General features: G+C 34.8%; 2 protein-coding genes and 1 long non-coding RNA gene across 3 annotated transcripts in view; 1 reads left to right on the top strand and 2 right to left on the bottom strand.

Annotated features, from left to right (window-relative positions):
- LOC123874647 (microtubule-associated protein futsch-like) overlaps positions 1-13,742 on the bottom strand; it is a 196,887-nt gene that overhangs the window by 75,511 nt on the left and 107,634 nt on the right. The window lies entirely within an intron of this gene.
- LOC123874374 lies at positions 9,527-10,689 on the bottom strand. The gene is made up of 2 exons (XR_006797902.1): positions 10,196-10,689; positions 9,527-10,004 (listed from the first exon to the last, which is right to left on the bottom strand). It is a non-coding gene; the product is annotated as an uncharacterized LOC123874374 (long non-coding RNA).
- On the top strand, positions 10,720-13,701 carry LOC123874373. The gene is made up of 2 exons (XM_045919677.1): positions 10,720-11,361; positions 12,319-13,701. Coding segments are annotated over exons 1-2 (570 nt in total). The 5' UTR covers positions 10,720-11,359; the 3' UTR covers positions 12,887-13,701.

Raw genomic sequence — 13,742 nt, 5'->3', positions numbered from 1 at the left:
GGTGATAGATACAATTACCGACCACTTACCAAACGCTCGTATCGATGTTTCCCAGTTGACTCATTTACACGCATTGCCATTGGCTGACGACGATTATCACACTCCAGGTCCGATCGATTGCCTAATCGGTAATGAACTGTTCCCCTTCTTGCTTGGGTGTGACAGAGTGGTCTCGCGTCGTTCGTCTGTAGTCGCGGTTCAAAGCACGCTAGGCTACATACTGATGGGGAGAGCAGACTGCGCAGCTCACAACTCGAACCACCGCTCAAACGATTTTAAAACTTTTTTATGTCACACAGACTCTCCGTCACTTGATGAAATTACTGAACGCTTTTGGTCATTAGAAAATGTACCTAATAAAATTCACATAAGCCCTGATGATGAAGCATGTGAACGCATCTTTAAAGATACTTACTCACGCGATGAAACAGGCCGATATACTGTTCACTTACCCTTTAAAGATGATCCCGCTAAACTCGGTGACTCATACTCGATCGCCAAACTCCGCTTTCTTCAATTAGAGAAGAAATTAAACGCTAATCCCGCTCTTCGTAAAGATTATAACGCAACCATTCAGTCATACATAGACAAAGGTTATCTTACGAAAGTAGACAACCCTTCACGCGATATAAATTGTTATTATATTCCGCACAGAGCTGTTTATCGCCCTGATAAGCAGACTTCGAAAACTCGTATCGTTCTAAACGCTTCAAGTCGAACTACCTCCGGAAAATCGCTTAACGATTTATTATATGTAGGTCCTAACTTACAAAATAATATATTTGAACTCTTAATAAATTTACGCTTATTCTCAATCGCAGTAACCGCAGATATTGAAAAACATTATTTTCAATTAAATTTAACGCCCGCGCATCACGCTTTTCAAAGAATTCTTTTTAGATTTGACACTGAGCAATCTATTGACACTTATAACTTCACCGTAGTATCATTTGGAGTATCTAGTTCACCTTATCTCGCTATGAGAGTCGTGCGTCAGCTAGCTGAAGACAGCATTGACAGGTACCCGCTCGCAGCTAATGAAGCTACTCATCACATGTACATGGACGATTACATAAACTCAATCGATGGTTTTGAGAAAGCCAAAGAAACTTATCATGAAATGGTCGATATGTTCAACTCAGGTGGTTTCAATTTAACCAAATGGATCTCCAATGACACTAAATTTCTAAATGAAGTTCCTAGCTCTCATAAAAATCCGCACGCAATTAATTTTGATTCAGATGCTCAAGATGTTACAAAAATAGTAGGAATGCAGTGGCATCCCAAACTCGACACTTTTACTTTTAAAATCAACGCTAATGAAAGTCCACGCGATTATACAAAATGCTTAATTCTTTCGATTAACGCTCATAATGAAAATTTTGAAGAATCAAAAATTACTGTTCTAGCAGTTGAAACTTCTGTTTCTGACGCTCAACATCCGATTGAAATTTTAGCCGAACGCTCTTCTAGCTGGTCTAAATTATTGCGCACCATTGTTTACATGTTAAGATTCTCCAAACGCTTAAAATCACGCGGTTCTATTACAGTTTTTGATCTTGAATATGTAGAAACTTACATAATTCGCTATGTTCAAAATAAACATTTTTCTCAAGATATTCACGCTCTCAAAAATAATAAACCTTGCTCGAAATCGATCTTAAAACTTAACCCATTTCTCGCAGACGACATCATCAGAGTTGGTGGTCGTTTAAGCAATTCGCAATTAAATTTTGGTCAAAAGCATCCAATAATTTTACCTTCTAAAGACCGCATCACTCAGCTAATAGTTGATTATTATCATATCACTAATTTGCATACAAGACCCGCGTTATTACTCGCTTTACTCAGACAGAAGTTCTGGATCATTGCTGCCAGAAACTTGGTTCGACAACGTGTACACAAATGCAATATTTGTTTTCGCGCTAACCCTCAATCTACTTTTCCACAAATGGGAGAGTTACCCGCTTTTAGAGTAGCGCAAGTTAAAGCCTTCGTTCACACCGCTGTGGACTACATGGGACCTTTCTTTGTAACTCACATTCGCCGCCGAGGTATTAAAAGTCACAAAGCGTACGTCTGCATATTTACATGCATGACTACCAAGGCAGTACACCTAGAATTAGTCTCAGATCTTAGTTCTGATTTATTTCTTGCAGCTTTTTTGAGACTAAGCGCACGCAAAGGCCCTGTAAGTCTAATATACAGCGATGGAGCTACTACATTTTTTGGAGCTAAACGCAAATTAGATGAACTTTACACTCTCATACAGTCCAATGCTCATAAAAATTTCATTGAAAATCGCCTCGCAGAACATCGTATTCAATTTAAACATAGCCCGCCTTACGGCCCGCATTTTAATGGTCTTAGCGAAATTAACGTTCGCTGTGTAAAAACGCATTTATACAAGGTAGTAGGGACACAAATCCTTACTTATGAAGAATTAAATACAATTATAATTCAAATCGAAAACTTATTAAATAGTAGACCATTATGTATTTTAAGCTCTGATCCGTCAGATCTTTCCGCACTTACGCCCAATCATTTTCTCAATCTCACTCCCGCAAAATATTTACCTGTCGAGGATTTAACGGATATTCCCGACAGCCGCTTATCCCGCTATCAATTGTTAACTAAAATTACTTGTTCTTTCTGGAAACTCTGGAGCCAAGAATATTTGACTTCTTTACAACACAGACAAAAGTGGAATACTCCATCCAACCCTGTGAGTCTTGGAGCTGTTGTTGTAATCAAAGACTCCAACGTTCATCCTCTTTGCTGGCCTCTAGGAGTTATAGAAGAACTCTATCCAGGGAAAGACAGTATAATTCGAGCAGTCAAAGTTAGAACGCGTTCCGGAAGCTACATCAGACCTGTAGTTCGGATATGCCCTCTACCTTCTCAATAGGCTGCTATTAACTCTACTTAAACGCTTTTAACGCTATAATTTTTATCTCTCTGTCTTGCAATTCGTTCTGTTTAGAGGATTACCTCTAGGCGGGGGAAGTTGTAAGCGCCCTCTAGTTACTTAAGTTATTATTATATATTTAATTACGCTATCATACATACACACATACAAACACTCACGCACACATAAAATTCCATCCTATTACCCACTCTTTCACCCCGCTCCTGTCAGTTACCTTTGAACCGGCGTTTACGCACGTCGAGTCTGAAACCCGCTAACTGCGTGACGCCCGCTGTACAAACGCCACGCGCCGCTTGTGTAAAAAACTCATATAACGCTAAATTAATCACGCAAAAACCCGCTATTAAACTTTAAAAACGCTACGCTAAGTAAATAAGTTAAAATCACATAAACTTTAAAATTAAGTGAAGTGTTCTGCGAATCTGTGCTTCGAAGAAACTATCCACGGAATACGAGAAAGGGAAGACTCCAAACCACCGGTGACCTATCCTGCCTAAATCCAGGTATTTATCCCACAGGTCTATGTAAATTCATCAAAATCAACGTTTTGTAATTAGTTAGGTATTTAATTTGCATGTTATTAAAATGCTGTAAGACCTTTAAGAGGGGTCTCTCCGTCTCTCGCTTCATACAAACGTAGTTCCAATTTCATTTGAATATTAAGCAACCAAAGTCCATGAAATTTTGCAGACATATTCTAGAAACTAATATCTTGTCTGTGGTTTTCCAGATTTCTGCTAAAATATTCGGTTTCAAAGTTACGCGGTCTTAAATTTACATACAAATCTTTGAGCCCCTGTAATTATAAAAACTACACATTTTTAGAAAAATCTAACACCACAGACACAGATATTAGTTTCTAGAATATGTCTGCAAAATTTCATGGACTTTGGTTGCTTAATATTCAAATGAAATGGGAACTACGATTGTATGAAGCGAATGACGGATAGAGCCCTGTTAAAATAGTACTTTGGTATTTTGTGATAGGTATATGAAAAAATAACCTACGTAACTGTGCTCTAGTGGTGGCGCCTAGGGAACTCATACTTTAAAAAAAAAAACGGTTGTCTGTAAAGTCGGTTTACTGACGATAGTTGAACGTGACAACAAAGGTCGATTGTGCTTCTTTGTCGCTCGTTCCGCGCTCTCGCTTGCACTTCAAGCCTTACATGGAACGCCTCAGAGCGAGGTAACGCCGCATGAGTCACGTTTTTTCGTGCGTGCAGCCGGCTCTATCGAATTATAAGACGTTGTCACGTCAAAAAAAATTGTGTGGCACATTAATAATTTTTGCTTAAACTTTATTGTTTCTTTCTTTAATCAAAATAATTTATCTACTTGCAAGTAAACAAATACATTTTTAATTAAGTATATTTTGATTAAGATACGACGGGTTATTGTCTGATAGAAACAATAGGTGTAATATATCTTACGTATTATATATCTTTTACCATAAACTGCTGAAATCATAAGGAAAGATGGAAAATAATTATCCTTGAAAGCCTTTGTAGTACGTAAAAAACTTATTACTTAAGGTAATTGCTATTTGACAAATCGCAAAAATGCTGTACTTTGAAGTAAATTGTTTATTTTTCTAAAGCATTAACAGCTATTAAATACATGCAATTAAAAACTTCAGTTTGTGAAGATTATAAGGGCCTCTTTTTATTTAGTATACATTATCCCAATAAAAAAAAAAACCAAGTTGAAAACATTGCTGTTCGCAAGTTAAGTTAAGTTAAGTTATCGGCTGTTTAAGTTTTCTCATCATAGTTCATGTAAACGACTGATAAAATCGAATTACGAGTACTTTACACGAAACAGTGCCGGAATTTTTTAAACACACAAACAAAAAACCGTCACGAAAGCCGTCACAATTGGTAGCCGGCCATTTGCATAGCAGCCTTACGTCATTTCCGGTCATAAATATTATTTTAAGTAGATTTTCATTTAACAGGGCTTTCTCCGTCACGCGTTTCATACAATCGTAGTTCCAATTTCATTTGAATATTAAGCAACCAAACTCTATGAAATTTTGCAGACATATTCTAGAAACTAATATCTGTGTCTGTGGTATTTTAGATTTTTCTAAAAATATGTAGTCTTAAAATTACAGGGGCTCAAAGATTTGTATGAAAATTTTTAAGACCGCGTTACTTTGAAACCGAATATTTTAACAGAAATCTGGAAACATAGATATTAGTTCCTAGAATATGTCTGCAAAATTTCATGGACTTTGGTTGTTTAGTATTCAAATGAAATTGGAACTACGATTGTATGAAACGAGTGACGGAGAGAGCCCTCTAAGTATATCGCGTGCTTAACTGGGTGCTAACAAAAACTGTCGAATTTTCCTGTACATTGTTAGCCATTTGCCTATATACCTAATCATAAAGCTAAAATGATAGTTAAGCTACGAAATACTCGTAGGCTTTTATAATTTGTGCCATTATTTTACGGGTTCCGTACCTCAAAAGGAAAAACGGAACCCTTACAGGATCACTTTGTTGTCTGTCTGTCCGTCTGCGTATCATGTCTTCGGTTGATTTAAGTTTCAATTTTTTAAAGTAAGATAGGTAACTATACCAAGTGGGGTATCATATTATGAAAGGGTACCTGTATATTCTAAAACAGATTTTTACTTATTTTTATGCATGATAGTTTTTGATTTATCGTGCAAAATGTCGTAAAAATTACCCGAGTACGGAACCCTCAGTGCGTGAGTCTGACTCGCACTTGGCCGGTTTCTTTCTTATGACTTTAAAACCTCAACAATTTCTCCCATTTATTTCTGCCCTTGTCTGGCATAGACGGATAGTATTCCCGAAGTTTGGTTCGATCCTTCATAACTTTTATATAATTTGGACATTTGGGTTGCGTGCTGTGGCCACTCAATAATTGTTTCGATCCATTAGCCGACCATTTCGCGTGTACGAAACATAATAATAGATAAGTTGGAGCTATTTTCACGTTATTTTCTTTGCAATGCTGTTATGTGGAATAATAACAATTAAGTACATAAATACACTTAATAGTAGCTGTATGCTTAGCTTGTTTCAAATTGCATCACTATCCATATAGTAAAAAGTGTGAAAGTGTGTTCGTTTGTTAGTTTGTTCCTCAACGTAATTTTTCGCATGGGTATATGCGTTTTGAGCAGTTAAATATCACTTGCTTTAAACGGTAAAGGAAACCTTCGTGAGGAAACCACTTAACATTAGGGGACTCAACTGCTCGTTTGCTGCTTTTTAACCCCCGACCCAAAAAGAGTGGTGTTATAAGTTTGACGTGTGTATCTGTGTATCTGTCTGTGGCATCGTAGCTCCTAAACTAATGAACCGATTTTAATTTAGTTTTTTTTTTGTTTGAAAGGTGGCTTGATCGAGAGTGTTCTTAGCTATAATCCAAGAAAATCGGTTCAGCCGTTTGAAAGTTATCAGCTCTTTTCTGGTTCTTACTGTAACCTTCACTTGTCGGGGGTGTTATAAATTTTTAATTTACACTTGTTTATATAAAAAAAAATATGATAATGACAATAAATATAATAGGTAACAATATTTATCTATGGCAAAGACTTTTTTAGCTCTTCATTGCAATCTTAACTGATGAAAATCAAAGCCCAATTATACCCCTCGATTTCTTCTCTTAGGTATATTATGTACCAATGCACGCTTTCAGTGGATAATCTAGGCACGACCGAAGTTCCTCACTAAACATTTGAGTATTTTTGAAATAGATCATTGCTTGGACGAAAAAACTCAAAGCTAGCACACGAACTTTTCATAGTATTTCCTGTACCTATTCCCAGGGGGTTAAAACGGGAATTTTGAAAAACATCGTCTCTTGATTAATATGCAAGTCGATAGGCTGGTATCCACCACAGTCGACTTTTTTTTTTCAATGGATAGATAGCCTAGATACATGACTAAAACTGAACCAATTCCGTTCGACCTAAAAAGCTGAAAAACTGAGTGGACTATGTCAACATATTTATAGAGGAGAGTATTAGTTGACAAAGAGCGATGACCTTTAACCTGACCTGAGCGGGTCAAAGGTCAGATGCGCCTTTTTACATGTGACCTCTTTCCGTATGTACGGAAATACATTCATGTTTGACGAATACATCACGAATACTTAGGTTATTAAATTAATATTATGGAAAAGTTATGTTTTTACTGGATTATTATAGGAGGGTGATAGTAGTTGAGCTTTTTACCAGTTCTTCTCAGTGGAAAATACCTTTTAATATACCCTCCTGGGTACAGTGATCCCTACGTGATTAAATTAGAAATGAGGATCCGTAGAATAACCAGATGCTCGATTGCGGTAGAATGACAGCTACAATGTCACGATTGCAATCACCTCTGATTGGTTGACGGTCGCTCACTATTGGCTAGAATGCATAGTTGTAACAAGAATACCGTAAATTCAGCCAATCACAACAATTGCGATTGTAATAATGATTGATGCGGGTTTTCGGGAATTGACCCTTTGAGTAGCCGATATACTTATTTAGCTCAATTTTTTGCGAGGATTAAATAGCAATGGACGTGACACATAGTTTAATAACCGATAGATATTGGGGGTTCCAAGGTGCTGAAGGTCCCAGGGTCCAATGGTGACCTCCCACTTGGACAGATGATATCTGACAGAGAGTAGTTGCTAGAGTGCGCAAAAGACTGTCCAACACTGGACGTCTGTCGGTTGACGACAGTAATAGCTCTATGTATTAAGTCGGGATCATATTTTTTAATTAATGGAGTATTAACCTAATGAAATAATAATTTAAGTAGATAGGAATTGGCTTATCTGGATCAGGGATCATTCATTCATTCGAATGATCCCTAATCCAGATAATCCAATTCCTACATTTTGAATACTGAAAATGGTAGTATTCGAATGCTTGAATAGTGAATGATACCATATTTAAATACTGAATAATGGGTATATTTGAATACTTGAATACTGAATAATGGATATATTTGAATACTTGAATACTGAATAATGGATATATTTGAATACTTGAATACTGAATAATGGATATATTTGAATACTTGAATACTGTATAATGGATATAATCGAGTACTTGAATACTGATACTTCATCTAATGGATGAATACTGAATAGATACTTCATTCGAATGCATGCATACTGAATAGTTACTTCATTCGAATGCATGAATACTAGATAGATACTTTATTCGAATGCATGAAAACTGAATAGATACTTCATTTCGAATGCATGAATACTGAATAGTTTCTTCATTCGAATGCATGAATACTGAATAGATACTTCATTTGAATGCATGAATACTGAATAGATACTTCATTCGAATGCATGAATACTGAATAGATACTTCATTCGAATGCATGAATACTGAATAGATACTTCATTCGAATGCATGAATACTGAATAGATACTTCATTCGAATGCATGAATGCTGAATAGATACTTCATTCAAATGGATGAATACTGAATAGATACTTTATTCAAATGCATGATGCTGAATAGTTTCTTCATTCGAATGCATGAATACTGAATAGATACTTCATTCGAATGCATGAATGCTGAATAGATACTTCATTCAAATGGATGAATACTGAATAGATACTTTATTCAAATGCATGATGCTGAATAGTTTCTTCATTCGAATGCATGAATACTGAATAGATACTTCATTTGAATGCATGAATACTGAATAGATACTTCATTCAAATGGATGAATACTGAATAGATACTTCATTCGAATGCATGAATACTGAATAGATACTTCATTCGAATGCATGAATACTGAATAGATACTTTATTCAAATGGGTGAATACTGAATAGCTACTTCACTCTGAATGCATGAATACTAATGACTATTATAAGTACTGAACAATGGGTAATGGTGGAAAATATACTCGAGAGCATGAATACTGAATGTCTACTAAGTTAGGTATATTTAAAATACTGTGTATTGCATATACTCTTATGCTAGACTTTACACTTGTATACTAAAAATGTGAATTAATAAAGCGAATTATGAATATTTAGCTTATTCGCATTCATCTATTAAATCAACAAATTTCTGTTTTTCAACTCTTAATATTCGTGCCGATAGTTGTTGGCCATGATATCGAACTTTGAAATAAATACCTGAATTACTTTTATTTAAGGGTATTAAAATGGCATCGTATTGTTCGTATCCAATAATTTTAACTAAATGAAGACCGTGTAATCTTTTTTCAGTTATAATTATTTCTACACAATCTCCAATATTTAAAGACATGGTGACATTTTTTCCTTATGAATAAATAAATAGTTCACTTTAGTCGCGTGTTATCATCCAATGTCTATTCAACTGATATAGAACAGAAAATTGTCTCTAATATAGAATATAGATAAAACTTTGATGGTGTTGGTGGTGATAGAAAATAAAACGTTTAATCATGTTGACCGTATGCCGTGTAATAAAAGGCAATGCATTAATACAATGTAATGTGCAACTTAAGCAGTTTTAGGGCAAGCTGGTGTTACACCGAGCTTACGGTTGGAGACACACTGAGCCAACATTACAAGGCTTTAGTTTTATTTCCCTCAAAATGAAATTCAAGTTCAATAATAAAGTTTGTTTATTTGCATTCGAATAAGTTTACATAATGATTGAGTAGACAATTTGTATCGTTAGTTATAAACAATAATTATTTACACAAAAACGCATTTCACTCTTATTTTTTAATCACTAGTAACATCAATGCAGGACATACTTCGTTGTATTTTCGTTATTAAACTGTGAGCTCCATTATAGATTTCATCGAAAAGTAAGTTATCGCTATCGACGACATATTGAACACAGACATTTGCATCACATTCACAAAACATAGTGTTTCGTAGTTTTGCCGCATCATATATTTCCAATCTGATAACTTTGGCTCCATTATTAGGAACTTTTATGTATGAATACACAACATTGGCTTTTTTCTTTTTTAAAGTAGGAGGGATATCTAACCCATTATTTTCCCTTTGAAAATAATTACTAACACGTTGAGTAAGGGTCGTATTGGGTTGAAAGTTAAAAGGATCATTTGAATCCTGAAACAAATAAAAATACTATTATGAATGCTGAACTAAGTAACAATTTAGGTTTATGAAATATGCAATTTGAATATCAAACGAATCTAAGAGGTAGTCATGTTTATCAAATAAAAACAAAGTGATTACTAATAAAATTATTCAAATTTTAATACTTAATTATTATGTATAGTAAAAAAATCAGGTCTTACCGACATGTTGTAGATCACGTTTTGATGTCCAGTACAATGTAATGAATTTTCACAAGTTTTCACGTAACTTATATACTTTTTTTAAATTATCAATAAAGTTCAAAATCGCAGGTTTTATCATTCAAAGATCGTTCCTTAACTGGATGTGGAATGTGAAATACGAACCCTCTAGACATAGCGTCGCCGGCGCTGGCGCACGTTGTTGTAGGACTACATTCAGTTTGAAATATCATGGATTTGTCTTAGGTTGTATTCATGCAAAGAAGTTGGTTGCTATTTAATCGGGTAAAAAACGATTGAATAACGTTGCATGTTGTATTTTGTACCTACGCACGAACAAATCAACAGACAAACTATTCTTATTGTATCGTATAGCACGGTACAATATGCGAAGGTAATTAAGGTTGCTCAAACCTAGTCCATCCATTATAAACTCAATGTTTTAAATAATAATAGTTATAGTTATTGGAGAACACATAACTTACTCAATAAAATTTTTGTCCTACTTTAAACACTTAATGAATGGTAACCTATTCATCTCTAACATTGTAAGTAAGTGTTGCTTTGTTAGCAATAATATGATAAGTACATTAAGGCTCTTACACATTATCCCCCGACACTATAGTATACTTATTTTGTTCATTTGCTCCCCTCATAACTCATAAACAATGTTTTTTTAGAATAATAATTTAGCGTACCTATACTTACATGAAAATGTTAATAGGAAAGTGTGATCATGAAGAAGACAAGATTAAATAAAAATGAAAATTATTTATTCAGAATAGGTAACATGTTACGCTCACTGATATTCAAATTTTTTAATTTGTAAGATGATGTGATTGTGACAATTAATTACATACTTAAAACAAAAGCGATGAGGGTTCCAAACGCGCCCAAGTCTGAGAAGAGCCCACAACAAACTCAGCCTTTTAAGCCAGATTAAAAACCATCCTGCTTTATACTGAATTATTATTATTGTCAGATATTATCTGGTGAATCTCAGCATATTGATTTGTATCATCATTCATAATAGAGCGAGTGATAGTGTAAAGGGACCTTTACGGAAATTTAATGACAAATCATTTTTGCTTTATTTAAACAATCAAGCGAGATGTTAAAGCATCATTGTGTTATCCTGAAGCAAGGAATCTGGTGGATACTGAAATGTAAGTAATATCATATTTATTTTTTATTTTTAATGGTTTTTTTCTCATCTTCGATATTATAATTTCGAGCAATCAAGGTACGTTCATGGGCACCTAAATTGAGAATACTTGCAGTATTCAATTGATTATAATAATAGTAAGTTATTTATGCGTATGTAACCTTGTCGGTCTAATGGTTAGCTGGGTTCGATTCCCGGATCTTACTGATACCTACATTAAGAATACTTCCAGTATTCAATTGATTGTTATAATAATACTATGTTTTTATGTGTGTACATGTAACTTTGCCGGCCAAATGATTAGCTGACTGGAATAGTTCCCGGGTTCGATTCTCGGGTTTATTTTTGTTAATAATAATAATAATACTTATGTTATTTGTGTTTACGTAACCTTGTCGGGCAAATGGTTAACTGGCTTGAATATAGTCCTAGGTTCGATTCTCGGGTCCTACCGATACCTATCCTATATTACGATATCCTACCTGTTAAGAATACTTCCAGTATTTGATTGATTTTGATAATAATATGTTTTATGTGTGTACATGTAACTTTGTTGGTCAAATGATTAGCTGGCTTGAATAGTCCCGGGTTCGATTCTCGGGTCCTACCGATACTCATATTAAGAATACTTCCAGTATTCGATTGATTTTGATAATAATATGTTTTTATGGTGTGACCATGTAACTTTGTCGGTCAAATGATTAGCTGGCTTGAATAGTCCCGGGTTCGATTCTCGGGTCCTACTGATACTCATATTAAGAATACTTCCAGTATTCGATTGATTTTGATAATAATATGTTTTTATGGTGTGACCATGTAACTTTGCCGGTCAAATGATTAGCTGGCTTGAATAGTAAGCATTAAGTGTTACAAGATATTTTTGTCAAGTTTATATTAATACCTAGACACGTTTGAATACATACTTGTAATCTAATTTATGTTTTTTTTTATATTATAGGTCACGACAGAGTGCTGAAACGTTGTTCCCATCAGAAGATGAGTCGCCGCAGCATTCGCCGCAGCCTGAGCCTGAAAAGAAATCCAAGAAAAGGGCACATGACAAATTAAAAACCGGTGAACCATCAAGTCCCACACCGACGCGTGTTGCGAAGAAATCAATGAAGTCCATCATCAATCCCATCGCACCGCCACCAAAAAAGATCACTGCATACGATCTTTTCGGCACAGATAGTGAAGATGACGAGACTGAAGAGACCTCTACACCTACAGCAGCGGGTAAAAAAATACAGCCTTTAGTTTCGTATTTAACAAGAAGACTGGCTAACGGTCATTCAAGACAATCTTTCGAGGGTAAGACAGGAACGCACTTCATTGACCTGAAAGTGTACCGGTGTGATGAGGTCGAAAATGTTCAGCCCGTAAATAGATGGCGTCATGCCATCATATGTGTTAAAAACCGCACGAATGAAGATACTGAGGCATGGCGCCACTTAACAAACTTCATCATTGCGACACGAAAAGAGTATAAAAAATGCACTCCCACTTTTATCAGCAACTATTATTAGAAATTATTCCACTACGTCACACAATATTCTTTTGAAAAATTGTATTGTCACATATGTTATGAAATTAATAAACTTGTATAATGTTGTTGTTTTTTTTTACAGTCACCCCTGCACCAAAGCTAAGTCAGGTCAGCTTGGTGAGATGTGAAAATTGTCACGTTGATATACCTGAAAATAGATATCAATATCACTTAAGAACTAATTTACATAAGTCGAATTGTTTATTGAATACCAAATATAATAACATTGAAGTAATTTCAACAGCTTTCAAAAATAGAATAATAAGTTATAAATTAAGTCCTTTTGAGGAGTACCTCACACCCGAATCGTTCCTAATAGATAACGAGAAATATGTTATTAAAATTATAAACAACTCTTTGAAAAGATTTCAAAGTGTTAAATTAAACTTCGAGCTTTTTGTTTTCTTTTATCTCTCTAAAACAGGAGAAAAACAGCTGAAGTCATTTAACACAAAATATAGTATCATATCTAAAGGTACTGATGTTCATGAATTATATTTAAAAACAATTAATACGTTTGAAAAAAAAATATCTGAATTTCAACATCGCGAATCTGGCTGGACTTGCGAATCAATGAGTCATCTAGAAATAAACATAAATAAGTATTCTCCTTTCAGGGGTGGCTCTTACATAGCTCTTCCGAGTGTAGTTAAAAATACTAAAAGTTGCATAAATATACGCAACAATGACAATCATTGTTTTTTATGGTCTATAGTTGCTGCATTATTTCCACAAAATAATAATGTTTGTAGAACTAGTTCGTATCCACATTACTCAGAAGTACTAAATATAGATGGTAATATGTCATTTCCACCATCATATAAAGATATTAAAAT

This window comes from Maniola jurtina, chromosome 18, assembly GCF_905333055.1.
Source record: "Maniola jurtina chromosome 18, ilManJurt1.1, whole genome shotgun sequence".
Classification (NCBI taxonomy): Eukaryota; Metazoa; Arthropoda; class Insecta; order Lepidoptera; family Nymphalidae; genus Maniola; species Maniola jurtina.
Note: the sequence above shows the minus strand (reverse complement) of the source record. Positions and strands in the feature narration are given on the sequence as shown.